We start from the raw sequence: 27,977 nt of genomic DNA, 5'->3' as shown, positions 1-27,977 counted from the left end.
TGTCATATGGTAGGGAATATTCCTTTGGTCAATTGGTATCAGCTGTCCCAGCTGTGTCCCCTCCCAACTTCTTGCCCACCTCTAGCCTACTTGCTGGGGGGCAGAGTGAGAAAAACAAAAGGCCTTGACTATGTGCAAACACTGTTCAGCAATAGCTAAAACATTGGTGTGTTATCAACAGTTTTTGTCACAAATACAAAACACAGCACCACGCAGGCTGCTGTGAAGAAAATTAACTCCATCCTAGCCAGACACAGTACAAGACTATTCCTGAGAACAAAGCATATTTTTGTCATTAAGTGCTATTCTCCAAAAATATTGAGAACAAGATGTCCTATGTTTCACATAACAGCAACTTCTGCAAATGTTTTTAAATTATTTCTTTCTTTGTACTTCATTCTCTACTTGGCATAGATGCACAAAATCACTTCTAGAGAATACCGCAGACAATTTTGTATGTTAAATAATAAAATACCATTTAAAACATCACAACAGGAAATAAATAATTAATAGACCAAATCCCGTTATAGCTCTTACTGCCCTGAAGCTAATGAAAACCAAGGACATTGCTCTTTTGACACCATTAAGATTTTTTTTTGTATAGTAAAAAATTGATAGACTCCAGAACTACAACATTTTGCAATTGCAGAGGAAGGGAGAATTCAAATGGAACTTTTCATCTCATGCAGCAGTTTAATTTGGAAGGAAAAAAATACTGTCTGGAATTTCTCATCAGGCACATGAGTTTATAATTTCGTTGTTTCAATTATTGTTAATTTTTATCCTGCAAAGGACTTCTGAAGTTTGTGTAAAATTCTATATATGAAAAATACTACTTAGCATTTCTAACAAAATTTTCCACTATTCTTTTCAACAGAAGGCAATGAAAGCCTCAGGTGGATGATACTATGCTTCAGAGATAGTATCATTTGTCCAAAATGGAGCATTTTACCTGATGGCAATATAACTAAACTGCTTTTTTGAGAACACCCTCACTTTCCAGGAAAAGCTACCAAACATGGGGACACTTGCATCTCCTCTCCAGTGCAATGAGCCAGTATCAAGAGACGTGACCAATTCTGACCTACTGATATGAAGGGAAAGGAGGAGTATTGTGTTGGTAGAAGATCAAAGTGTGATAGTACAGCTAGTACAAAAATCAGAGAATAGGGAGATCACTAACATTTTACATATTCAGTCCCAGATGACAGGAAATAAAGGTACATACATGCAACATCAACGACTGGAAGCTCTGAAAGGACTCCACTGTGTATGCGTCAGGGCATGAAAATCCTGAATATGCGACTATGGCAGTCCAAATAACTTCTACCAGGATTCAAATTCAGCACAGCATTTAAATACAAAAAATTCATACGAGGATAAAAAGGTTGGTGGGGGAAGTGGTGGTGGTTGTTTTTTTGTTTGCAATTTACTTTTCAGAAGCAAAAGAACATAGGCAACTTATATAATTACATTCAGTGATGTGTAATTTTGAAAAGTGTTTTGCGTATACATTTGGTAAAACACATAGCCAAAGAATTGTCTCAGTTTTACAATTTCCCCTAGGAGGTCAGAACATAGGAGAGTTGTAGTAGTCTGTGACAGTATGATTCTACTAAAGGATTTATTTTATTATCATACATATTTCTATTACTGAGAGTTACTGAAAAACACTGGTTTGTTTTGGGATATTTCATCTTCTCTTCAGTTCCCTCCTAATCCTGTATTGAAGTCAAAGTCTTACTTGTGAGGTCTCAACCTGCTGCCACAGGAAGAATGTTGATAATATGATCCCTGTCATCTGGTATTAGGGTTTTTTTGTTTGTTTTTACAAGTAGGATGTAAACTTGGTCTACATTATTTCAGCCACTTTCAAAACACACAACTTGCTTAGTAAAAGCAGAAAAACAGCTTCTGTATTTGTGCAATAAGCTTTACTATTATGTCAATGCTTATGATCTGGGATAATTTTTGAAATAGCTTTTCATTCTGTAGTCTGCTGCTGCTTTTAGGGAGCCTTCCTTCATAAAGCACTCAGCATCATCTCATGTAAGACATTACATTGATGAATACAGTCACTATAAATATAAGAAAAATATTCTATTTATCACTTTACTTGGAAAAAATCCTTTTTGATAACAAAAACTGGCATAAAAATATTTCATATTGTATTGGGCTTGTGTGGCAAGATTGGGGGGGGGGGAGCTGCAGGCGTGGCTTCTGTGAGAAGCTGCTAGAAGCTTCCCCTGTGTCCGATAGAGCCAATGCCAGCCAGCTCCAAGATGACTCACCGCTGGTCAAGGCCGAGCCCATCAGTGACGGTGGTAGCGCCTCTGGGGTAACATATTTAAGAAGGGGGAAAAAAAACAGCGTAGCAATTGCAGCCGGAGAGAGGAGTGAGAATATGCGATGATAGAAACAACTCTGCAGACACCAAGGTCAGTGAAGAAGGAGGGGGAGGAGGTGCTCCAGGCTCCAGAGCAGAGATTCCCCTGCAGCCCGTGGTGAAGACCATGGTGAGGCAGGCTGTCCCCCTGCAGCCCATGGAGGACCCCACACCGGAGCAGGTGGATGTGCCTGTAGGAGGCTGTGACCCCGTGGGAAGCCCACACTGGAGCAGGCTCCTGGCAGGACCTGTGGACCCGTGGAGAGAGGAGACCATGCTGGAGCCGGTTTGCTGGCAGGACTTGTGACCCCATGGGGGACCCATGCTGGAGCAGTCTGTTCCTGAAGGATGGCACCCCGTGGAAGGGACCCAGGCTGGAGCAGTTCGTGAAGAACTGCAGCCCGTGGGAAGGACTCACGTTGGAGAAGTTTGTGGAGGACTGTCCCCCGTGGGAGAGACCCCACGCTGGAGCAGGGGCAGAGTGTGATGAGTCCTCCCCCTGAGGAGGAAGGAGCAGCAGAGACAACCTGTGATGAACTGACCACAACCCCCATTCCCCGTCCCCCTGTGCAGCTCGGCGGGGAGGAGGTAGAAATTCGGGAGTGAAGTTGAACCCAGGAAGAAGGGAGGGGTGGGGGGAAGGTGTTTTCAGATTTGGTTTTAGTTCTCATTACCCTACTCTGATGTGATTGGCAATAATTTAAACTAATTTCCCCAAGTCAACTCTGTTTTACCCGTGACGGTAATTGCTGAATGATCTCTCCCTGTCCTTATCTCGTCCCACAAGTTTTTCGTTATATTTTCTCTCCCCTGTCCAGCTGAGGAGGGGAGTGACAGAGCGGCTTTGGTGGGCACCTGGCATCCAGCCAGGGTCAACCCACCACACATATATAAAAAAACCCCAAAGAATTAAACTAGTAGCTTCAAAGATTAGAGGGAACCTCTGACTTTTCATGTAAACATAATATCTTACTTCACAGTAGGAGACAAAGGAAAATAAAATGATGCCACCTACTAAAAAGTAGTTTTAAATGATAAATGCAATAGACTCAAAGCTCCAGTGAATGTTTTTTTCCAGGGAGTTATCTTGAAAAGACTGAACAGACTATTAGTATAGGCTGTATTATTGTTAGAGTATTGTCTTTTGCACATAATGATATAACAGCAGAATACTCCCATAGATGGACAGAAGTATGATATTTGGGGTTAGTTCTGGTCATTCATGTAGTCATTCATGCAAAATCTATTGAATCAACATTAAGTATAGTGTGGATTCACAGTAGTTGTACATCGTCACAATTCTACCAGTCTCATTTCCTTCATTAGCTGCAGAAATCCTAAAGATAAAGGAAGAGAAAGAGGTGAAAGGGAGGGAAGAGAAAGAATGCATAAATTTAAAAAAACACAAAAAACCAGACTGACTTTTCAGGCAGAATTTATCTCAAACATTATGTATATTTATAAGGGGTACAATGGAGTCCTGATCCAATTGGGACCTTGGACAGTATCATAATACAGGGGTAAAAGCTTGTCAGAACAGGCCCAAGATGAGACAAAAATATTGTATGTGAAGGCTCTAACAGGCAGTAGCTGGAAGAGGCTGAGCTCTGCCTGCTAGCTGACAACAACAATGGCTACTGAAAACATTATATTTACAGAACATCATCTTCCTTTGAAGGGATACAAGCATAACCCTGACAATTAATTACAAGAGTAATGAAGACAGAGGCAGCGTATGAAAAAATGGCTTTCCTCTGAAAAAAAGTGTCTTGCCATAAGAAATAACGTTCCTGGCTAGTTCAGGACTTACTTATGAATACTAACAAAATCGGATTCCAAGAAGTCAAGACAAGCAAGATTCTTTTATTGTTAGTAAACTGTGTGATTTTGTTTTCAGAGAGAAATGAAATCCCCATTTACCCCATTTTAACAAACAAAAAGAGTATACTTTGGTCCAAAAGTATTATTTAAAAAACCCTTCTTCCCTACTTTTACTACTAATACCAATTTACATATTAAAAAAAACAGTTTCAAAGTCTGATTTTCTTTTCATTACCTAGACCATCTCTGTTGATTTGAAGCAAAATGTTAAAATAATGGTCATTTTTCTTCTTATTTCAATTTTTTATACATTAATGTCCACATAAACATTGCTGTTCACCTACCATTTAAAAACCCCAACAGTTCACAAATTTTAGATCAATTCTGAACTATCCTTTCAGAAGAATTTTCATAGATAACAGCTATCCTTTAAAGCCACAATCAGTAAGGAGTAAGTTCTTATTAAAAACTCACTGTTAGAATTAACTTGACTCAAATATTGCTTCATCCCTGTAAGAAGGAAAGTTTTCCACTACTAAATATAGTAGTTTCTAAGCACTTTTCTTACTCATTTTAATACAAGTGAGGAAAGAGCCTCCAAACCTCTCCAACAGAACTGTTCCATTTTAATTCAGCACACAATTGCTCTCTTCAATCAAAGGTATAGGGACGTCTGTGTCAGAGCGAAATACATGTCTAACTTGGTCAAGTGTCATGGTGGCATAATACAATGCTCTGATAACAGGTATTCCTTCAGAAAAGTAAAAATGTTTAGGCTATCATACCATATCTAAAGATCTAATGGAGTGACCTACTACAGATGAGAGCATTCATATTACAACTAAGATTTAAAAGTCTATTAACTCTTAAGAACAACCAAGTATTAAGTAGTGATCACATGCAAATCGTTGCTTAAACTCTTGTGTTTAAACTTGCTAAGGATATTTTAAGTCGTAAGTGAGTAAATAATGGGAAATGTACCCAGCGTTGAAAGGGGGACGCCCCTTGCTGAGGTTTTTTTAATAGAAAGAAATAGTCAAATTAGAGTCACGAATAAGGTGTCCACAAAGCTGCTGTCTGCTATGAACTTGGCAGACTCCGTGTGTGTGTGTGGTATTGTGTACTGAGTGTGTGTGTGTGTGTGTGGAACACGAATGGCACCATGCTCGGCCTCGTATCTGAGGGTAGAAAACATTTTAAAGAAGGCATTTTCATTACAAGACATTTTTAAGGCTGCCTTTTCCTTCATGTCTCCTCCCCACCCCATAGGGACACTGACGGGAAGCAGCCCCACAGCACACCTCCCCCGCTGCCTGGCCCCCTGACCGCCTCATGCCGGCCGGCTCCAGCACAGCCTTTGCTTCTGCAGTCGGGCCTTCGATCAGACGCAGCAAGAAGCAGTACGACCGAAACTACTCCTCCCTTACCGGCACAGGAAAGTAACTAACAAGGATGCGACAACCCCTCAACGACGCCACACCGTTCCGCCCTTCTAGCATGGTGCAGGGGAAACCACGTCGCCCGCCACTGGGCAGGTGCGTGGGGTTGGCTGTGTGTGGGGTAGGCTGTCGTGTTAGTAGTGCCTGCCTGCGAGCTCCACGAACCATCTCACAGCTTTATAGTAATATAATTCCCTTAAAATAAACTGTAGATTGCTGTCCTGGTTTCAGCTGGGATAGAGTTAACTTTCTACCTGGACTTGGGCAAAGCATTTGACACTGTCCTGCAATCTCTAAATTGGAGAGGCATGGATTTGACAGATGGACCACTCAGTGGATAAGGAACTGGCTGTATAGTCACACTCAAAGAGTTGTGGTCAAGGGCTCAATATTCAAGTGAAGACCAGTGACGAGTGGCATTCCTCAAGGGTCGGCATTGGGACCGGCGCTGTTTAACATCTTTGTCGGCGACATGGACAGTGGGATCGAGGGTACCCTCAGCAAGTTTGCTGATGACACCAAGCTGTGTGGTGCAGTCGACATGCTGGAGGGAAGGGATGCCACCCAGAAGGACTGTGACAGGCTTGAGAGTTGGGCCTGTGTGAACCTCATGAAGTTCAACAAAGCCAAGTGCAAAGTCCTGCACATGGGTTGGGGCAATCTCAAGCACAAATACAGGCTGGGCAGAGAATGGATTGAGAGCAGCCCTGCTGAGAAGGACTTGGGGGTGTTGGTTGATGAGCTCAGCATGACCCGGCAAAGGGCGCTTGCAGCCCAGAAAGCCAACCATATCCTGGGCTGCATCAAAAGAAGTGTGGCCAGCACGTCGAGGGAGGCGATTCTGCCCCTCTACTCTGCTCTCATGATAACCCACCTGGAGTACTGCATCCAGCTCTGGGGCCCCCAACATAAGGAGGACATGGATCTGTTGGAGCAAGTCCAGAGGAAGGCCATAAAGATGATCATAGGGCTGGAGCACCTCTCCTATGAAGCAGGCTGAGAGAGTTGGGGTTGCTCAGCCTGCAGAAGAGAAGGCTCCAGGGAGACCTTATAGCAGCCTTCCAGTACCTGAAGGAGGCCTACAAGACAGCTGGAGAGGGACATTTTACAAGGGCATGTAGTGATAGGACTGAAAGATAGTAGATTTAGACTAGATATAAGGAAGAAATTCTTCACTATAAAGGTGGTGAGGCACTGGAACAGGTTGCCCAGAGAAGTTGTGGATACCTCATCCCTGGAAGTGTTCAAGGCCAGGTTGGATGGGGCTTTGAGCAACCTGGTCTAGTGGAAGGTGTCCCTGCCCATGGCAGGGGGGTTGGAACTAGATGATCTTTAAGGTCCCTTCCAACCCAAACCATTCTATGATCCCTAGTATTTGGTATAGTGCTGTGTTTTGGATTTAGTATGAGAATAATGTTGATAACACACTGATGTTTTAGTTGTTGCTAAGTAGTTGCCGTGCTTATACTAAGTCAAGGACTTAGCTCCCCAGCAGGGAGGTGCACAAGAAGGTGGGAGGGAGCTAGGACAGCTGACCCAAACCGCCCAAAGGGATATTCCATACCATATGTCATAGTCAGTATATAAACCAGGGGGAGTTGGTGGAGGGGTGGTGACCATGGCTCAGAAACTGGCTGGACATCAGTCAGCAGGTGGTGAGCAATTGTGTTGTGCATCACTTTTTTTGTATATTCTTTTATTATTATTTTCTCTTCCCTTGCTGTCCTGTTAAATTGTCTTTATCTCAACCCGACCACCCCTCCCCCCCCTTTTTTTTTTTCCTCCTCTTCTCAATTCTCCTCCCCATCCCACCAGGGGCAGAGGGGAGGAGTGAGTGGCTATGTGGTGCTTCGATGCCGGCTGGGGTTAAACCACAATTGCTTATACAATATAATGTAACATTGGCTTTGACTTACTGGGATCATACAAACCTACAAACACATGCATCTGCCTTTTCTAGCTGTGCAGTGGTTGGTAACTCATGCACCAAACAGTCAAAAAGAATTATTTCTAGACATTAAGTTAATTTTAGACATAATGTACAGAAACACGCACCTAACGGTGAACACTGCTACAGAACCCATACCTTAAGGGCTACATTTCAAATCCAGCAGTTTCTATACATAGCAGTCAGCATTTAAAAAAAGGCCTCCATAAAGAATAAATGGTTTCAGTTTGTACAATCTGTATTTGTGCTTCAAAAAAAGAAGTACAAGTGTAAGGACTATTGTGCTATCAGTAGTCCCCTACATCCCTCCCCTAGCAGAAAATCCCAGCACAGTACTCCTGAGGAGACAGGCAGCTTTTCAACGCTAGGTCAGTAGGGGAAAGAGGAGTGGGGACAGAGGCAAAGGCAGAAGATCCAAATCCACAGTTCCGTTTACAGCAGGAATCCCTTAGTCTCATCTGAAATCATACATAGTTGGTTTTAAGGAAACCTTAAAGAAAACCCTACTAAAGCTAGAGCAGTGCTCAACTTCTTTGTAAGACTAGGTTAGCTTCTTAAAAGATGCAGATGATTAAAAAGAAAAAACAAAACACATTATTATCTAGTATACTGATATTTGTGCAGCTTTCCTTCCCCCCCCAAATATTTTAAAAAAACAACCCCACAAACCACCTGCACACACAGTGTAGAAGTGCATAGAAAAAAAAAATCCTGCACCCGTTTTTCTCTTAATTCATTTGCATTTTGTCTCTCACCTTTTTCTAGGTTGCCGATTTCTCCATATAACTTATGTTCAGCCTTTCCCAAGGAAGTGCTAATTCTACATGTATGTTTATTCACTGGGAAAACTGCCAACTAGTTGTCCTAGACAAAAGCAGGTTTTGGATTGATTATAGCTCTGCTAAGGAGGTCACCTCTTACAATGTAATGGGAAAGGGCAAGGAGGTAAATGTAGCTCTTTATTATGACAGGAATTACCCCATAGATTTCAAAAAGATGAGAAAAGTAAAATGTTCTAGACACACACCCCCAAAGTGAAAGAATCCACTTAATCTGGATCCATCACATTCAGATTTACAAAGTTCTTTTGCATTTTTAAAATTGTTTTTATTTAGGAAGTGAAATTAAAACTTTTAAACTATAAATACAAATGCCAAGGTATTACATGAAATATCAAGAGGTACTTTATCTTTTTTACTTTCTCACAAATATTTCCTATGGAATTCAACAAACAGGGAAACCAAACAAGTTTAAGTTCTGTATACAATGAAAATCAAGTTAGATACTGCCAATTTGTCAGTTCATAAAAGTTTCTACCTGACACAAATGAAAGCTCTGAAAACTACAATTCATTCATTAATGATACACCAACTGCTATTTTTAACATTGTTATTTGCATTAAGCAAGCTATCTAGAACCAGGTGTATTTATCCCACTGTTAACTCAGTGGCATCACAAAATTTTAAAATATTTTATTTATATACTGTCACCACTGTATATATATGAATGTACTGCAAAGAGGGCCAAAAAACTTTCAAAAAAAGGTCAAATTTCACACAACGTTTGCATTAATTAGTACTTTTTTCCCTAAATATCAAAGCTGAGCCACTGTTTTCACACTGTTTCTTTAATTTGCCAAAATCATGTAACACCATCTATATTAAAGAAGCAGAAGAGCAAGCTTAACAGCAACTTTCATTTATGCATTTTCTTGGGGGGGGAGGAGTATGTATGCATTTTAGATATTACCTTATGTATATATAAAAAAATGACCACCAATAATAGGTTCACTAAATTTATTTTAAAAAAATCATAAAATATATCTTAAAAAAAGAGCGTTACATTCTGCACACTGCTCTTGAAGGATGCCAGGGACATGTGGATGACCAGTCTTCCCCCCCTCCCCTCAAAAAAAAAAAAAAGGAGGGGGAGGAGAAAAAAAAAAAGAAGAAAATTAAAGTGTACATAAAGCAGGGTGTTCACAATAGTTAAAGAAAAATCATTACAATTTACCACCAACAATGAACAAAAATAAAATCCACTCTGCTGCTGTTTCAAAATTTCAGTGTTAAGTCTTGTGTGGCCTTTCCCTCCCCCAAATATTTGTAATGAACTAAAACATTACATCTGGTGAACAGCAGATTCCACTACACCTCAAATGCAGAACACCTATGAAGCAGAGGAATGTTGGCTTTTTAAACAGAAGCAGATATTGAAATTTAAAAAAAAAAAACAAAACCCAAAAAAAAAAAAAAAAAAGGTGCAGGACTCCTTCAGTTCTTCACTAGTCTTAGAAAAACTTTCCAGAATACTGCTTCACACTATAAAAAAGAAAAAATAATCTTGCATTAGAATCCTTCAACATCTGCATACTGCTTCACACTATAAAAGAAAAAGAAAAAAGCATGTATTAGAATGATTGACCATACATCTTGCATCAATATTCACAATGGTATTCTTAAAGATTAAACTACAAATTCCCATGTAAAAGTAAATAATTAAAAAAGGCTAATAATTATAGGCATATAATTATTTTAAGAACATCTAAATATTAGTAATCTAAAGCCAAACATTCAAGTTAAACATTAACAAATGCCATGATAGCCAACATGTTATTAAAGCAAAACTAAGCAAATCGAGTTCAAAACTCTTAATATTTGGCAGAAGAGAAAGTAATGCCAGCAAAGTGTGAAATGCTGCATAACAGCACCAAATGATTTCAACTTGTCCTGTAGAGGCATGGTCTGTGCCATATGGCAGACTGTGATTTGTTGTCAGTTAAGTTATATAAAAACAACAAAATCACTAGTCTTCCACACAGAACTAGACCAACGTCCACTGAAATCTTCTATATTTTCTACAGGTTCTATGCGATTTATTACAAGTAGTTTTTTTTGCAGCAATTTTCACCAGAGAGGACTGCTTGGTTAAGGTGTCTTCCATGAAGATTAGTTTTGAGGGAATCTTCATTTTAATTACAACAGAGAAGAGAATCAAGGCAGAACTACCACTGGAGAAGCTAGGTTCAATAGTTACTTAAATCCTACCTTCTAAAAACTATATTGCAGAGAAGAGCTTTAGAATGTAGCAGTAGGAAAGTCAGTTTAAAACTGACAAGAAGGACAGCATTAAGCTTCAACTTGCCTGTTCTGCAGTAAATACTGAGCATTTTGTATCTGGTCCTGTGTTCCTGTAATAGTTATTATTCGATCTTCTGAGCCTTCTAGTGGTTCATCAATTTTGATTGAAGCTCCCGACTCATGACGTATTTGTTTGATCCTCTGGCCTCCCTTTCCAATAATAGATCCTGCCAACTAGGGGATAAAATAAAGCATTCGTTTCTTGATATAACTTTCTCTGCAAAAACACAGTACTGTTCAAGTAGCTTCCATCAATTTAGTTTTAAGAGTTACAATGGAAGTTTACTCTTTTACAGTCTCAAAACATCCTCTAATATTTATTATATAAACACAGGTGGGATAAAGTTGGAAGAACCAGATGCTTGTTTGTAAAAACAAGTTATGTAGACCATCTCTATTATTGAATATTAACAATTAAAAAAAACAGTTCAGTGCATCTCTAAAGTGAAGACAAAACAAACATCCTTAGTAATAAGCTTTTGGTGATTTAGAAACACTTGCTTTATATGAAAAGTACTTGTCAAGCATCCCAAATACTTTTGATTTATTTACATAGTCTGAGAAAAGGCTGTGACTTTCTATTTATTTATTTATTTAAACCCAAGTGGAAAACAAGTCAGTTTCACTTACATCTTTGGGAATTGTTACTTGTGTTGTGATGATGGGTCCACCAAGATCTCCATATGAACCACGGCCCCCTGTGTAAGAATAATCTGATTTAAATGTATGCATCAAGCCTCTTACTGACTAAATGAAGTGCATGTCAAAGTTTTCTATAAAAACTTACCATATCCAGAGCCACCCTCAAACTATAAGAAAAAGAGAAAAAAAACCCTTAAATAACAAATAGCCATGATTCATTAACATGTTTTCATCTCAAGTATCATACCTTTAACTTTGAACCTATTTTATGCAAAAATCCTAACCCACAATCTTAATCATTAAAGGTAAATTGGGGAAGAGGGCAGACCAGGAACAAGGAGGGGGGAGAATATCTCATGAGGACCTCTTAGATTGCTCTGTTAAAACCTCTAAGAATAAGTCTTCAAGATCCAGCCATACCAGTTTACCAAGCAACCGTATCAATTCAGCTGGTAAACAGCTCTTGATGCTGATCTACTCCTGACCCTTGGACTAAACTAACATTCAAATCAAAAGATCAGAGTCCAGCCTTATTACTACTACCTATACAGCTGAGGAGAAATTAAAGTCTCAGTTTGGGACAAGACGTTTACCTGGTAACTGTCAACCCTCCTACTCCATCTATATCTTGAGGAAAAACCAAGTCAACTCTAATAACTTCATAATTGGTCTTTCCATTCAGACTATGCTACAATCCTGACACTAATTCACAGAATCACAAAACCACTAGGTTGGAAAGGACCTTCAAGATCATCAAGTCCAACCATTAATCCAGTGCCACCATGTCCCCTAAACCATGTCCTGAAGTGCCACATCCACACGTTTTTTAAACACTTCCAGAGATGGCGACTCCACCACCTCCCTGGGCAGCCTGTTCCAATGCCTGACCACCCTCTCAGTGAAGAAAGTTTTCCTAATATCCAATCTAAACCTCCCCTGGCGCAACTTGAGGCCATTTCCTCTTGTCCTATCACTAGTTACTTGGGAGAAGAGACCAACACCCACCTCGCCACAACCCCCTTTCAGGTAGTTGTAGAGAGCGATAAGGTCTCCCCTCAGCCTCCTCTTCTCCAGACTAAACAACCCCAGTTCCCTCAGCCGCTCCTCATAAGACTTGTGCTCCAGACCCCTCACCAGCTTCGTTGCCCTTCTCTAGACACGCTCCAGCAACTGAACATCCTTCTTGTAGTGAGGGGCCCAAAAGTGAACACAGTATTCAAGGTGCAGACTCACCAGTGCCGAGGACAGAGGCACAATCACTTCCCTACTCCTGCTGGCCACGCTATTCCTGATACAGGCCAGGGTGCTGTTGGCCTTCTTGGCCACCTGGGCACACTGCCAGCTCATGTTCAGCCGGCTGTCAACCAGCACCCCCAGGTCCCTTTCCGCCAGGCTGCTCTCCAGCCACTCCTCCCCAAGCCTGTAGCGTTGCATGGGGTTGTTGTGGCCAAAGTGCAGGACGCGGCACTTGGCCTTATTAAACCTCATACAGTTGGCCTCTGCCCATCGATCCAGCCTGTCCAGATCCCTCTGTAGAGCCCTCCTACCCTCCAGCAGATCAACACTCCCACCCAACTTGGTGTCATCTGCAAACTTACTGAGGGAGCACTCGATTCCCTCATCCAGATCATCGATAAAGATATTGAATAAGACCGGTCCCAGAACCGAGCCCTGGGGAACACCGCTTGTGACCGGCCGCCAGCCGGATTTAACGCCATTCACCACAACTCTCTGGGCTCGGCCATCCAGCCAGTTCCTCACCCAGCGAAGAATAAACCTGTCTAAGCCACGAGCCACCAGTTTCTCCAGGAGAATGCTGTGGGAGACGCTGTCAAAGGCTTTACTAAAGTCCAGGTAGACAACATCCACAGCCTTTCCCTCATCCACTAGGCGGGTCAACTGGTCATAGAAGGAGATCAGGTTGGTCAAGCAGGACCTGCCTTTCATGAACCCATGCTGGCTGGGCCTGATCCCTTGGTGGTCCTGCACATGCCCTGTGAGCACTCTCAAGACCAACCGCTCCATAATCTTCCCCGGTACGGAGGTCAGGCTGACAGGCCTGTAGTTCCCAGGATCCTGCTTCTGGCCTTTCTTGTAGACGGGCATCACATTGGCAAGCCTCCAGTCTTCTGGGACCTCCCCTGTTAACCAGGACTGCTGATAAATGATGGAGAGTGGCTTGGAAAGCTCCTCTGCCAGCTCCCTCAGTACTCTCGGGTGGATCCCATCAGGCCCCATAGACTTGTGGGTGTCCAGGTGGTTTAGCATGTCCTTGACTGCTTCCTCCTGGATTACGAGGAGTATATTGTGCTCTCCATCCCCATCTTCCAGCTCAGGGGGCTGAATACCCTGCGGATACCTGGACTGGCTATTAAAGACTGAGACAAAGAAGGCATTAAGTACCTCAGCCTTGTCCTCGTCCTTGGAGACAATGTTCCCTGCCATATCCAGTAGGGGATGGAGATTCTCCTTGCCTCTCTTTTTGTTGTTAATATATTTGTAAAAACATTTTTTATTATCCTTTTTGACTGTAGCCAGACTGAGCTCTAGCTGGGCTTTTGCCTTTCTAATTTTGTCCCTGCTTGACCTAGCGAGATCCTTGTACTCTTCGTGAGTTGCCTGCCCCTTCTTCCAGAGGTGATAAACTCTCCTCTTTTCCCTGAGTCCCAGCAAAATCTCCCGGTTCAGCCAGGCCGGTCGCCTTCCCCGCCAGCTCTTCTTATGGCACATGGGGACCGCCTGCTCCTGCGCCTTTAAGATTTCCTTCTTGAAGGCTGTCCAGCCTTCCTGGACCCCTTTGTCCTTCAGGACTGTCTCCCAAGGGACTCTCTCAACCAGTGACCTGAACAGGCCAAAGTCTGCCCTCCACAAGTCCATGATAGCAGTTTTGCTGACCCCTCTCCTTACTTCCCTCACAACTGAGAATTCTATCATGTCGTGGTCGCTAAGCCCAAGACGGCCTCCGACCACCACATCTCTCACCAGTCCTTCTCTGTTTGTAAACAGCAGGTCCAGCAAGGCACCTCCCCTGGTGGGCTCACTCACCAGCTGTGTCAGGAAGTTATCCTCCACACACTCCAGGAACCTCCCAGATTGTTTCCTCTCTGCTGTGTTATACTTCCAACAGATGTCCGGTAGGTTGAAGTCCCCCACAAGAACAAGGGCCAGCGAATGCGAGACTTCTGCCAGTCGCTTATAGAATGTCTCATCTGCCTCTTTATCCTGGTTGAGTGGTCTGTAACAGACTCCTAGCAGGATATCTGCCTCATTGGCCTTCCCCCTCATCCTTACCCATAAGCACTCACTTACAGCTTTTACTGTTTTAGCAGAACAGCACTTACTGCTGTTCTGCTAAAACTACCATATACCAAATCCAAATCACTGCAACACAGCACTCCTGACTGCTTTTATTTTCCAGATTTGTAGACTGGTACTTGATATCAGCTGCTTAATTTGATCTAATGCCTTCTAAATGCACAAACACACATTTTAATATCTTCCTGTAGAAGCAGAGAATAGATGTGCATGCTTCTCTAGAATTCAACTTGTATTGCTGAAATACAGGAATTTGTGTGAATTACTTGTTTGCAGAAGTTTTAATGCAACAACTTTTTCCAAAAAGCTATTTACCTGCTTGCTTTTTGAAGCCACATCAAAGCAGAAGCTATTCAGAAAAAAAATTGTTCAGCTGATCACCCGTTTCTAAGCAACCTGTGTTGTATAATCACGTTGCTTAGCAATACAGATCATAATACAACATAATAGAGCTTGCAGTGGAGTGCAAAATATAAGAGAATGAAAGACACTGCTTAGAACTTAAGTCAGAGGCTGATCAGAGCTGCATATTCCACACATACTCTTCCACCTATTTCTGCTGATATTTTGCACAGGGAATCCCTTTTTCGGGCTAACTTGTTTTAATGAACAATCCTTTTCTTGACCCTTTCTGCTGCTTCTCCTCCCCAGACTACAAAACAGCAAATGAACTTGACAGCAGATGAGTAATTATAACTGCAGTGTTTATGTAAGCTAGGAACTAACATTTAATATCTGGCAGCACTTTGCCATCTTCTAGACAGCATAAACACTTGCTGACACACTTTGAACTTTCCTCCCTAAACCCCCTAAGAGTAAGAAGTTTGATAAACACAAATCAAATGGAATATTTTCAAATATATGGATAGGTAATGCATAACAGTTTATCCAAAACTATAAGTAAAGAATTATTTTTAACATTCCTTGTTTGAAACGGGAGAAAACAACACGATGAAGTTAACATAAAACATATTCCTAAATAGATGCACCTACAGGGTACTGAAAAGCAAGAGTTACAGTGAAAGTTACAACTTGGAACACTAAAATAGAGTACAAGAGAGGCAATACACCAGAAAAGCCTCTCTCTCAGCTGTGCTGCTGCATATTTCCATTGTGGAACATTAACTGCCTGTATAGGATTCACTGTTCAGGACATAAACTGACAGTAACCCAAATTGGAAGGACAACTTTAGGGATTTTTCAGTAGGTGCAAGCTGCCACTGACAACTGGAATTTCTTGAGATTGAATGTAATCACTTGACAAATTCAAATGATTTTTCTCAAAAAACAACTATTAAACCAGTCAAATAAAAGCATGAGCACTCTTACCAACTCTGGTGGCTGCATGTCATCACAGGCATCCACATGACACTGCATCATCTTCCAGGCACAACATAAGAGGAAAAGAGGAAATGAATCCAAATTAAGTCCATGTCATGGAGGCTTATAGGTAACTTGACAAGCAAACACATACATACCAATATAGAGAAACATTTTTCTGCACTACTTAAACTACTACAAAGACTCAAAAGTACATGATATAGACCAGTTACAATGTTTACTCCCTTTTACTTTCACTGCAAGGGAACGGTAACTGGTCACACTTCTTTCTTCCTTGTTTCAGTGGTGTAAACAGATTTTCCTCTTACGAAGAGCATCAGACAGCTAAGGGGAGAGCAAAGCTCAAACAGTTTGTTTTTGTTTTTTTTTTTAAAAAACACCTTTGAGTATTGAAACTGTACTATATACTAAAAGATGTTATTCTCAGATACTAAAACCTTCTATTTCTGTCATGCATAAAAAACCCCCCAAAACACAGAAAAGGCATTTAATAAAACAAGTAACTGTCATTGATATATCTACAATCTACAACAGCAGGTCAAGCAGGAAGGACACAGCTTCTCATATTTTATTAATTCATTTCCATATACCTCATACAGCCAATAGCTAAACTAACAATCTACTACTGCCTAATTATATTGGAAATAAATGACTTTTTTTTTTTTAATGTGATATATAGCATTTCTTTCTTTCAGAATTCTACAACAGAAGTTGGGGGGGAAAATCAACAAACAATTATAAAAATATAATTTGTAGAATCCACTTTAAATTACTATTAAGGCAAAGGCCTTTGCTGGGTTAAAATGTGCAACACAACATGAATAGAACATTAAAATATAAGTGCTCATTTAAAAACAGTTCCTAAAATACTAGGTGCAGGATAACTTAAGATACATAACAGAATTTTCTTCTCTACAGACTCATTTGTGCTAGCTACTACTGGTAACCAATGGAAATGAAATCAAAACCAATTGAAACACTGACAGGATAAGACAAAGTGCATAATATTAATAAGAATTTATTGACTTCTTACATCTAATGAAAGAATACACATGCAATCCTAACTGATGGCAAATTCCATATTGTAACTTCCCCTTATTTTTAAGGGATTGGCTCAGAAGAGTGAAGTTTTGTTAATTTATTTTAGTATTTATATAGATAAATAAGATGTGTCAAACATCTGTTCTTCACTGATTTTTTTTTCTACGTGCTCCTTAATGTCAAATCTCTTACACACGAAGTACTTCTAATATTTTTTAGTGTATGTACCTTTATTGAAATTCTTATACGGACATGTATATACACATATATATATATATGATGTTAAAAAATATCAAGTAGGAATCATTTGAATGAGCAAAACCAGATTAGATGTCTGAATATACACTCTACTGTTAAACAGACATTCTGATTTAGTTCTCAACTCAAATTTAAAAATACTTTGAAAGTATTAGGAATTGACCATTGGGGGGGGGGGGATTAAATGGCTTTATATTCACTTCTCCACCTTATTCCCCCCCCGGTATGTTTTTGTGCATTTGTATATCTAAAGCACCCATGGGGATGGGGTTGTTAAAAAAGAAATAGTGGAAATGCATTCATGTTTTCTCAGCTATCAAAATAGCTGTTATGGTCCATACACATCTGATTTGGAGTAGTTATAACCTAAAATATATACCTCTGTAATAAGAGAAACAATGCATGTGTGTCTTTCAGTAAAATGCCTCAAGAATAGAGATTATATCTCTCTCTCTCCAAGTTATTTTTTCCTCCCATCTTAGAATTAACAAGGCTGTCAGTATTGTTGCATCTCAGAAAATTCAAGTTTCACCATCCAGTCTTGGTTCACTATCTTACAAGTCTTTAACTACTGAATTTTTCCGCCTTTAGCAGAGAAGAGAACTGGCAGAAAATGAGGATTTCTGTAAATTCAACATCTCCAAGATGCTGGTCTGAAAAGAGAATCTATTCTTGCCTTTTAATGTATTTATGTAAATGGCATTCGCGCTCTCTGAAAGTAGCCTTTCCCATGCATTACTTCACAAACCACAACAATGCTGGTTTACTCTCAATTTTTTGCTAGAGAAAGGTTTCTATATGAAATGCATAGTAGCTCAAGAAGACCTTATATTTCTGGCATGACACTTCCAGCTTCAGCCTCATAATCCATGGAAAGACTTCTCATCTGCTTATACAATTAAGGATACTGGGATTATGGCTAGCTAAAACTAGAAATTAAATACAATCTGTGTCAGAAAGCATTCCTCATTGTAGGCAGGCTATGAAACTCGTGCATAAAGCAGCCAAAGCCATGAGCAGCTCCACTGTGAAGAGGAAATAAAATTGCTTTTCAGAACATGGAAAATGAGCAGATGACTCCCACTTATTTGTAGGAACTCACGTCAAGAAAGCCAAGGTCAACCTGATCAAAGTCAGACAGTTCAGATGGAATGGAACAGAACTATAACACGCTATTGCCCAAGCTGAAGATTGCGCTCAACCAGATACCCAAGGAAGGGCAGGCTGCTGTTTATATGCCTTGACACTGGTTCTAACAGCTGCAAATATGAAAACACAAAAACTGAGCTTTGAAAACACAAGAATACGAATAAGGGATCTTAGAGGTATAGTTCATGATTCTTCTGGTTTCTTAAGATCCAGAGTAGTATAGACAACTTGGCGGTTTTGGGGTTGGGTTTGGGGGTGGTGTTTGGTGTTTTTTTGTTAGTTTTTGGTAATTTTAAGTGCCTTTCAATATTTCTGCTAGGCTTCTGGTGCCCAAATTTTGACATCCTCGTAATATGTACTTCCAGTATGTATTACTGGAAGTAATTGCCTCTTCTTCCCAGAAGGAGGCAATGTGTAAATCTCATTTAGGTAGCCCATTTCATAGCTCCTCTACACTTCTTTCTCTTCCATTCATTTAAAAGAAAAATAAAAAAAATCTCATCTAACCTGTCATCTTAAGTAATGTGCCACAGGAAGAAAAAAAGGTTGTTAACCACAGAGATTTACCTCCCAGATGCCTATAATTTCTCTTCCCAGGAAAGAAGATACAACAGTAAATGACTACCAGGAAGTCACATTTCAGAGTACAACATGGAAGAGTATCTTTAAGCCTCTTTTAATTCTCCCCACCTCCCAACATGGTTGAATGTACCTAATTTCATTTAAAATTCAACTTATCAGTGGCCCTAGCTCCAAAACATTTGGAATTACGGTAGATTTTTTTTTGCAGACATAGAAATCAGCATAAAGACAAGAACTGATTTGAAAAAGCAATCATCTGCCAGACCAACTAGAGCTCTTTATAGATATTATTCATGTTCTCTTAAATTCTGCTAACATCTGTTAGAAAACATTGTTCTGACATGCTTTCTTGATCTGAAAAGCCTCCTAATTCTTATTTCTGTCATCCTGATTAAAAAGGAAAAGTTTAAAAGAAGGTCCGTGTAATAAAACCTGCAGGGACTGTGCTCTACCAACTTTCTATTCCATTGTTGATGACAGGTAGGGAAAACAACCAACCAACTAAAAACCCCACAAACCAAAACCACGCAGCAGATCACATCCCAAATACCCTTTACACCCCAAACAGTCGTCTTCTTGGGGGGGACTGTTTGTATGGCCAAAACAGTTTGGTGATATCAGTTTATCAGAAGCAGACATGCCCCACACTTAAATGTATGTATTCAAGAACAGTTTCCTCAGATATTCAAAGTGATAACTATTTATTAAACAAAACAATATGAATTTTAACTCCTACCATTCCATCATAACGGTCTCCAGGTCTACCCCTTCGGTCATAAGACATAAGATCTCTAAAATGAGAAAAAGCAGCAGCACGTGACTCATGTTATAAACTAGTTCATATATTCTAATTCAAGTTTTCATGATTTGCACACAACTATGAATTTCTGAATGACATAAAATAAAATTACAGAACTACTGACCATAGTCCTGATAGACTGCTACACTGCAGAAATAATTAAATTAAAATACTTTTTGAAATTCTCTGGTGCAATGCACACTCAATCTTGCATAATCACTACCAACATGGAGAGTGAAACAAGTCCTGGAAACATGAGCACAATTCAGCAAATTTTACTCAACTTGAGTTTTGTACGATGCATTTATGCAACAACTTACCCGCTACGAGGTGGTGGTGGAGGAGGAAGAGGAAGATTACGAGCTCTGCTGCCACCTCTGCCACCACGACCTGGCGGAGGTGGTGGAGGTCCTCTGCGAGGGCTCATATCATCATAATCTCTTCTTGATGGAGGCATGGGTCGTCCACCACGACCAGGAGGCATTCGATCAAAGCCTCCTCTTCCACGCATTGGAAAGCCTACTGGACGTCCCCTTCTATCATCAAACATCATTGTGAAGCCACCATAGTCATATGTTTCATCATAGAAATTGGGATCATAAGGCTGGGCCCGTCCTTTAATTGGAGACTAAGACACACACACAAAAAAAACAAAACCAACAACACCCCCCCCCAGTTAGCACTGACTGTTACAATTATATTTCATTAAATTATTATATTAAATGTAGAAATAAGAATTTATACATTCTGAATACATTCTTGATTTCACAAAGCTGATAAGAAAGGCAGGGATGGTGATATGCTTCCTGAGAACTTAACTATGATAGAGAAACTGCTGTTACCGATGGGTGGCACACACACTTGTCTCACTTCCTCCCCAATTTAAAATTTCTTATTTTACTGATATGTAAAGCATGACTTAACAGTCCACTGGTACCAAAAATGGCTTCCCTCTCCAATTAGGTACATCCCAATTCTAGAAAACAGGAATAATTTCAAAGGGTGCTAACAGTCCAACACTTATTTTGTTACTCGAGAAGTAAGAGGCACTGAATTCAAAATTGAAATGGAAAGATAATTTTCCATCCAAATAATCCCAACTTTCATGAATACCAATTAAGGAATAATAAGTTTAAGACACATTACCTCAGAGATAAGATCCAAGATAATCTTGATACATTCCACAACTCTATCAGGTTTTCCACCAATAAGAACCACTCTATCAGTGGAATGAGGACAACACTCTTGGAAGAGCTTAATGGTGGTCTGAGTGTTCTGTTGAGAAGAAAAAAAACCTCAAAATCTTCAAATAGAAGTATTTTAAACAATTTTATAAACTTATTGAAAACAAAATGGGTAAGACACACACTAAAACATTTTTAAAGAAACAATCAAACCAGACCATTAAACTTCCAGTCATTTTAAGTGAATGCTTACTTCTGAGTTCTTACAACAAATTTAATCTTAGGATTTTATATTTTTAAGGCCTGCAATGACATCAGTTTGTATGAAATGCTAGTGAAGAGGGAAAAAGTTCATTTTTAAAAATCTTTCAATTATGGCTCGTCTACATGGTCATTTAAACAAATATTAGCAAAAGGACCACATATCCATTATAAGCTTACAGGTTATATAAACCTTCATATGTCATAAAAACGTGCTTCGTACTAGTCATCTTGCCTTCCTCAGTCCACACAAATAGTAGCTTACGCCTAAACTGACCTGGAATTGCCTTTGACACAATGCCAGGAAAGGATAGAAAACAACACTCTAGATTCAGAGAGACCACTAACTTTTTAGAACAAAATCTCGTTTCTTCACAAGGAATGGTCCTTCACAAAGGAAACAGTGGTCTTCAAGGAAATGGAACTTAAAAAAAACCCCCAAAACTCCCAACACACCCAAAACCAAACAAACCCCCCCCAACAAAACAAAACCCACAACAAAAAGACCCAACCCACCCAAGAACAACCTACCCCAAAACCCACCCCTTACTACCTTTTTATAGCAATATTCAAACATCTATTAAATTATCATCATTAGAGTTTATGGAGATGCATCCACACTAAAACATTTTCCATGTCCAACACCACCAATATATCCTATTCAGCAGTTTATTCCAGGAGTGATGAATAGCATTTTCATTTTAAAAAATAAGCTAATATGCTTAAAAGCTTTATAAGAAGTTCTAGGTTCTATCACCAACAGCCACTTTATTTCTGACTTTTTGCAAGAAAATTGTAATAAGTAACTCAGATTGATCTCAGAACACAGAAATCACATATGAAATATGTTCGGAAGGAATTATTGCACAGATGCTTACACTCACTGTTTACGAACACAAAAACATAATTTGTTTATAGAATAAAAGCAGAATATGAAAAGAATAGGAAACAGTACCTCTCTGAGTTCTTTGATTTTAGCACCCTTGACACCAATAATTCCTCCTGCTAGACTTTGGTGAATTAGAAGTCTTAATTCACAGTCAAAGTCGCTACCTTTGTAGTGTTGATACTGTAAGATGCATACAAGGAAAGAATAAAATATTAGTCGGGAAAAAAAGGAGAGGGGGAATCAAAATACTAATTTTGTTTTTTTTTTGTTAAGGTTTTTCTCCAAACACCATGGTATGACTTAATTTGCTGCTGAACTGTAATGCTGTATTCGCTATGATAGAATGACACCTGTTTAAGTACTTTGCCTCAACATGAGATGATGTCAAATTAGTTTTCCTTCTTTTATTATTATTGCATAAAATTTTAAGATATCAAACAGTGCAACACACTTGCTTACAAAGCCAAGACAGGATGGCAATTACAATACAGCTACTTCAAATTGGGGACTAAACAAGTCAGGAGATGGGTGTTTTGAAGGGAAGGAGGCTGTTCCAAATATTAATTTTCTAAGAACAGATTGTCTCTGTCCTCTACAAAAAAAAAATGACAACACATAGTTTGAGAGCCATAGGCCTCCTTTCAAAAAAGACTGGGTTTTATTTTCTAATTTAACATATTAAAAATAGCACACAATCACCTAGATTTATCTTGTTTGAAAATCTAAATTTATACATCTGGAGAAACAAACATAAGAGACATACCTCTTCTAAAGTAGGGATAATCTTCTTCAAGATTTCTCCAATTGTCTCTGTATCTGCACTTATACTCAAGATGCTGTTAGAGGCCAGTGTCAGAAAATATGGAGAAAGTGGAAAAGTTTAGTATTCATAATCATACACAAAATTCTAACAAGACTGACTACACAGAAGAACTTCAAATTAATATTCCCCATTCAAAATAAACCTGTTAATTGGATTTATAACACATGCATCTTTGTTTATACCCAATGTATATGCATGATGAATTTAAGACTAGGTAGGTCTTGCAAAGACAGTGAGAGCAAGTGAGAAAGTGAGAGCTTGTGGGAGGGCTCCAGATTAAGTGGGCAAGAAATCGACGCAGAACTGAAAGTAGAAGTGAATATTCCCCACCACCACTAATTCGGTATACCCTCACCATTACATTGATAAAACTGGCACACCTTCTTGTAGAAAAAGTGGGGATATGCAAATGGTCAGCATTATATCTGGAGTAAGGTTGAGAGACCAGTTAGAAATTAGATTATTAATGGGCTCTGCAAAAAAGGAATATAAATACAAGGGAAAAAAACGCAAACCAAAACAAAAAAAAACCCCACACCCCGAAAAACATAACACAAATGAGAAGTGAAGGAAAGTGAACTAGAGTTAGTATTTCATCAGAAATAATTATGAACAGACAATGTTGGGGGGAGCAAGGTGGGCCACAAAGACAAAGCAAGACTCTTGAAACAATTTGATTTATAATGCAGTGAATATGCAACACTTGAAGCTGTGCTCCTTCCATTGAAATAAAATTAGTGGACTGTTTGGGTGGCCAACTCGCGTAAGAGTTCAGTGACAAAAAGACTTAATGGGGAAAATAAGACAGAAAACTTTAAAAAAAAAAAAAAAAAAACAATACACGGTCTATAAGGGGATACTATTTAATTATATAAAAGGCAGGTAATAAAATACATTTCTCTCTCTCTAATCAGGCAGTGAGGCATAAACTGTTGGGACATACCGCTCGGGGCCACTGCTGTCTGGGACTGAAACACTTGCATTGTACTGCATTGGTCATTGGCGTTCGTGGATGTTGGCATTGGGCATGGGTATTCAATCAGAAGTTGTCAAGTATGGTACCCGTTTGGCAACGAGCACATTTTTGGGCATAGCCAACCAGAGTTTTCACATGAGCGTTCAGGGGCGGATGGGCCAACGTCATGGTGGGCAACGCAGGGGCAAGTCGATCCAGTACATGGGTAACGAAGATATATGGCCAAAAAAACAAGGAGAGGGAAAAGGGGGAAAAGCAATAAATTTTAATTTATACAAACTATACTCATTACTCTCAGTTAATGAAGCAAGCTTAAGTTGTTCCGAAGACTAACACAATAATGGATTGCTACATCAACTGTGGCTTAACAGTATGGATCTTAATGAGTTACTTGATCTGACTAAACTACTTGTTACTTTTAACATAATGTTTCAGTAGCAGGCTGGCTCATGAATGTAGACACAAAAACTGTTGAGATCCATATTACTGAAACCTTGGGCGAGTTGGGAAAGTTAGTATTCCAGACCAATTAAATTATCTGGACTTAGGCGATGCATGTATTTATTTACTTAAACAAAAACACTACCTGCCAAAGTTAGCAACTGTATGTATGATTCCTGACCATTTCAGCTTAATCCTCAATTCTAGTTGCTATATTTTGTGAACTTAGATGGAACTGATTCTGTAATGATATATTAGCAAATATTATGTTGAACACAGTCTTGCTTGAAAAAAATTGCTGAAACTGTAGCTGATGCTAGAGTACAGGAGTGTAAACAAATGGAATTTAAGAAGCATTGCCAAGTTTTATAAATACATAATGTTTACGCTGAACATGTGTCTAATCACAAGAGTCAACCCACTATAAAATATGAACAGGTAAATAAGTCATGACCATTTAAAAATGCTTCCAAGTAACAGAATAAAATGTTTCTTTACTGTTCTATACCTGTATTTAAATCATGCAACCTTAATATGAATGTTTTGGTGCTTTATGTCCAAGCTGTTAAAGTAAGAACAGATAGACAATTATGGGTGGTTTTGTTTTTTTTTTTTTTTTAAAAGGAAGTTAAAGAATTTCTCTATCACTGGGTTAAGCCAGCCACCTGCAATAGTCTTCAATAGTACTATAACCGATTCACACATATGAGAAACAGTAGTTAAGGGTTTTAAGCTTTGCCAATATTTCTAATTAAAGATGTTAATTCATTTGAAGTATGTAATTTAGAGAAACCCTGTTTGAAAGCAAAGAGGTTTAATATAAACCTCTCCTCCTGCATAACTCAAGCTGGGTTTTAATTACAACACAAACTGAAAAACTAAAGTTATCTCTAACAATCATTATAAACGGCTTATAATTAGATTATTGTCTAGATTTTACTTTCTCAATTTCTAGAAACGTATGCAATCAAGTTTTCAATGTAGTGCTCTGAAAGAATTGGTGTTAATTAATATTCAAACTCATATATACTCACATCTGTACGAAGTGCCTTAATATTTTTGCCACCTTTTCCAATCACTGCTCCAGCATTCTGGAAAATAGTTTTCAGAAGTTATGTTACACTAATACAGCACAGACTACATTTTTTGAACTGAAGACTAAGAACAATGTATCTATTTCTGCATTACCTTGTGGGATGCATTTAGGGGTGGGGCTTGTTTTGCTTTTGAAAGATTCAAATTAAATTGAAACATAAACTGACATGGTTTTACGGGGGGTGGGTGTGGGGGGGTGTGTCTTACCACTGAACTTTGTAAAGAGATAAAAATACTCAATAATATTATTTCAATCTCAAATGTAAGTTTACAGGCAATTCTGCCTGTGATAAAACCATCTCATAGTTAGAGTATGACTGAAAAAATACCTTATGGGATTCCATGCATTTTATGTAGGTCAAGGATTTTCCTAATTTATTTGATCACACTTTTTTTTTTTTTTAAATATGTTTACAAATTTTACTTTTGCACTCCAAACATTTGATAATTTCAAATGCTACTTTTGGTTTAAGCCTATGTAACTCAACTGACCACTCAGGTAGGTACAGTCTGAAGAATGTAAAGCCAATATAAACAACTGCTAATCTCCAGTTGCTAAAAATCAACAGGAATAAACTCAGATATTCAAGAGGGGCAACTGTAAAACTACATTTTTACCAGGCTATTTCAAGAACTATATGCAAAATTATTGCTTTTATTATGCAGTTCATACATGATGCTAACAGCACCACAAACATATTGCAGCACTCCACGTAACTTGACTATTCATCAGAAGTGCCACGCAGGGTTAAGGTAACATTCCCCTGCCCTGACATAAAAAGACTGAGTTACTTCAGACAGCACAAACATCTGTAATGACTGGAAACACTAAAGGAGATTAATAAATAGCAATTTTTACTATGACAATTTATGCTAGTCAATGAAGCGACTGCAATCCCTGAAACATTACTCCCATATTTCCCCCGTTGATACATACAGACTTACTAAATCTGGGAAAATTACTAAAATCCTGAGGAAGTCTTCATCTTGCCTCGCATATTTAATTCACAGTCATAAGCTGATCATTCTCTAAACTGCTTGCTTTCTAAAAACTAATGCACAGTCATCCCCCTGGAAACAATTACGTTTCACTCAAACATAAGAAAAGTGGCTTATAATTTCTACTGCTTTATTTTTTCAATAAGTACTTTTTTTTTTTAAATCAGATAAGTCCCATAGATTATTAAGGGCTCATCCTTGAAAAAATGTATTGAAGATAATACCATTGCAATACACTTCTATCATTCATGCACACTTACAAATGTTCCTAATAAGTTATTTTATTTTAAATAAAGCACACATTCTTTCTAAACATACACCACAACATACACTTTGTCACCACTGTCTTAAGCAATGGTATAAGCAGGAACATAGCAATTCTGAAAAAGCATACTTTGCTTTGAAGCAAGATGCGCAATTCAACCATCTCATCTGTATTCCGAGATCTTTTGAAGGCCTGTTCTTCCTCCATATCTTCTGCAGGACGTTTGCCTGTAGACAGGTCCATGGGGGGGAAAACACAAACATATATTTAACTTTCTAAGTCATGATAAAATTGTATATCAAGCTTATGCACTGTATTCCTAATGAAGCATTCCCTCCTATTAGCCTGACGCTAACTTCTGACATCTACCCCAAGTATCTACAGCACAGAAACAGGTTTTTACTTCATCAGCCTACACATCAATTAATTATTGAAGACTCATTCCAAATCTATGAACTACAGTTGAAATGAGAATTTTGCAAACTTAGTGAAAAATTTACAACATGTTGTTTAAAGCAGTGCTGAATCACCTACCTAGTATTTCTTTTACAATTGGGAAAACCTTAAAGCCCTAAAGATCAAAAGTAGTTTGTCCAATACTGAAATACTGGTGGAACAATAGGAAAGCAGTATTTCAAATAGCTTTGAAAAACTGGCATGAATCAACTCAATGCTAATGCCCTAACTCTCCTTCACAAATTATGTCAAAAAAGTTTTTTGTTTAACTAATATTTAGAGATATTTCACATATAAACTCCTTCAAAGTAACAACCGCAATAAATAAAATACAGTAATAGATATGCCTGACAGTATTTGTACATGATCACACTGACCAGACAAGTACTGAATATTTAGCTATCAAATATTTTCAAATCCTTAGTTATAACTTTTAGTTACTTATGCCATGTCTAAAATACTCCCAAAGAAAAGTTACATATTCATGATATAAAAACCATGTAAAACCATACGGGACACTTAAAAATTAAAAGATTAAATGCAAAAATACTGCCAATACAAACATTTGATACAGTTAAAGCATTCCAAAACAGCTAGAAACAATGAGACTTAAAAAGGTTCTTTCCCCCCCAAATAAAATAAAATAACCCTTTAAAAAATTTACCATTTGTCTCTGTGTTGGTAAAGGTCTCCTCCTGTTGTTCAGTCTCCATTACCTTTTATTCTC

General features: G+C 38.9%; 1 protein-coding gene across 2 annotated transcripts; it reads right to left on the bottom strand.

The window, feature by feature from the left end:
- Positions 1-8,964: 8,964 nt before the first annotated feature.
- Positions 8,965-27,963, bottom strand: LOC309415233 (heterogeneous nuclear ribonucleoprotein K; the record flags this gene model as incomplete). 2 transcript variants are annotated; one of them, XM_082012687.1, is made up of 14 exons in its annotated part: positions 8,965-9,976; positions 10,739-10,908; positions 11,365-11,447; positions 11,522-11,543; positions 16,021-16,071; positions 19,799-19,853; positions 20,182-20,489; positions 21,008-21,136; positions 22,262-22,375; positions 22,959-23,031; positions 23,962-24,005; positions 25,470-25,526; positions 26,924-27,021; positions 27,915-27,963. In XM_082012687.1, the coding sequence occupies 14 exons, from the start codon at positions 27,961-27,963 to the stop codon at positions 9,943-9,945; spliced, it is 1,287 nt and encodes a 428-aa protein (XP_081868813.1). In that variant the 3' UTR covers positions 8,965-9,942. The 2 variants fall into 2 exon arrangements, with proteins under 2 accessions (XP_081868813.1, XP_081868814.1); XM_082012688.1 differs by having other exon boundaries at positions 8,965-9,915.
- Positions 27,964-27,977: the final 14 nt, after the last annotated feature.

Source organism: Phaethon aethereus (genome assembly GCF_964289735.1).
Source record: "Phaethon aethereus genome assembly, chromosome: W".
Classification (NCBI taxonomy): domain Eukaryota; kingdom Metazoa; phylum Chordata; class Aves; order Phaethontiformes; family Phaethontidae; genus Phaethon; species Phaethon aethereus.
The sequence above is the reverse complement of the archived record's forward strand: the minus strand, read 5'-3'. Positions and strand labels throughout refer to the sequence as shown.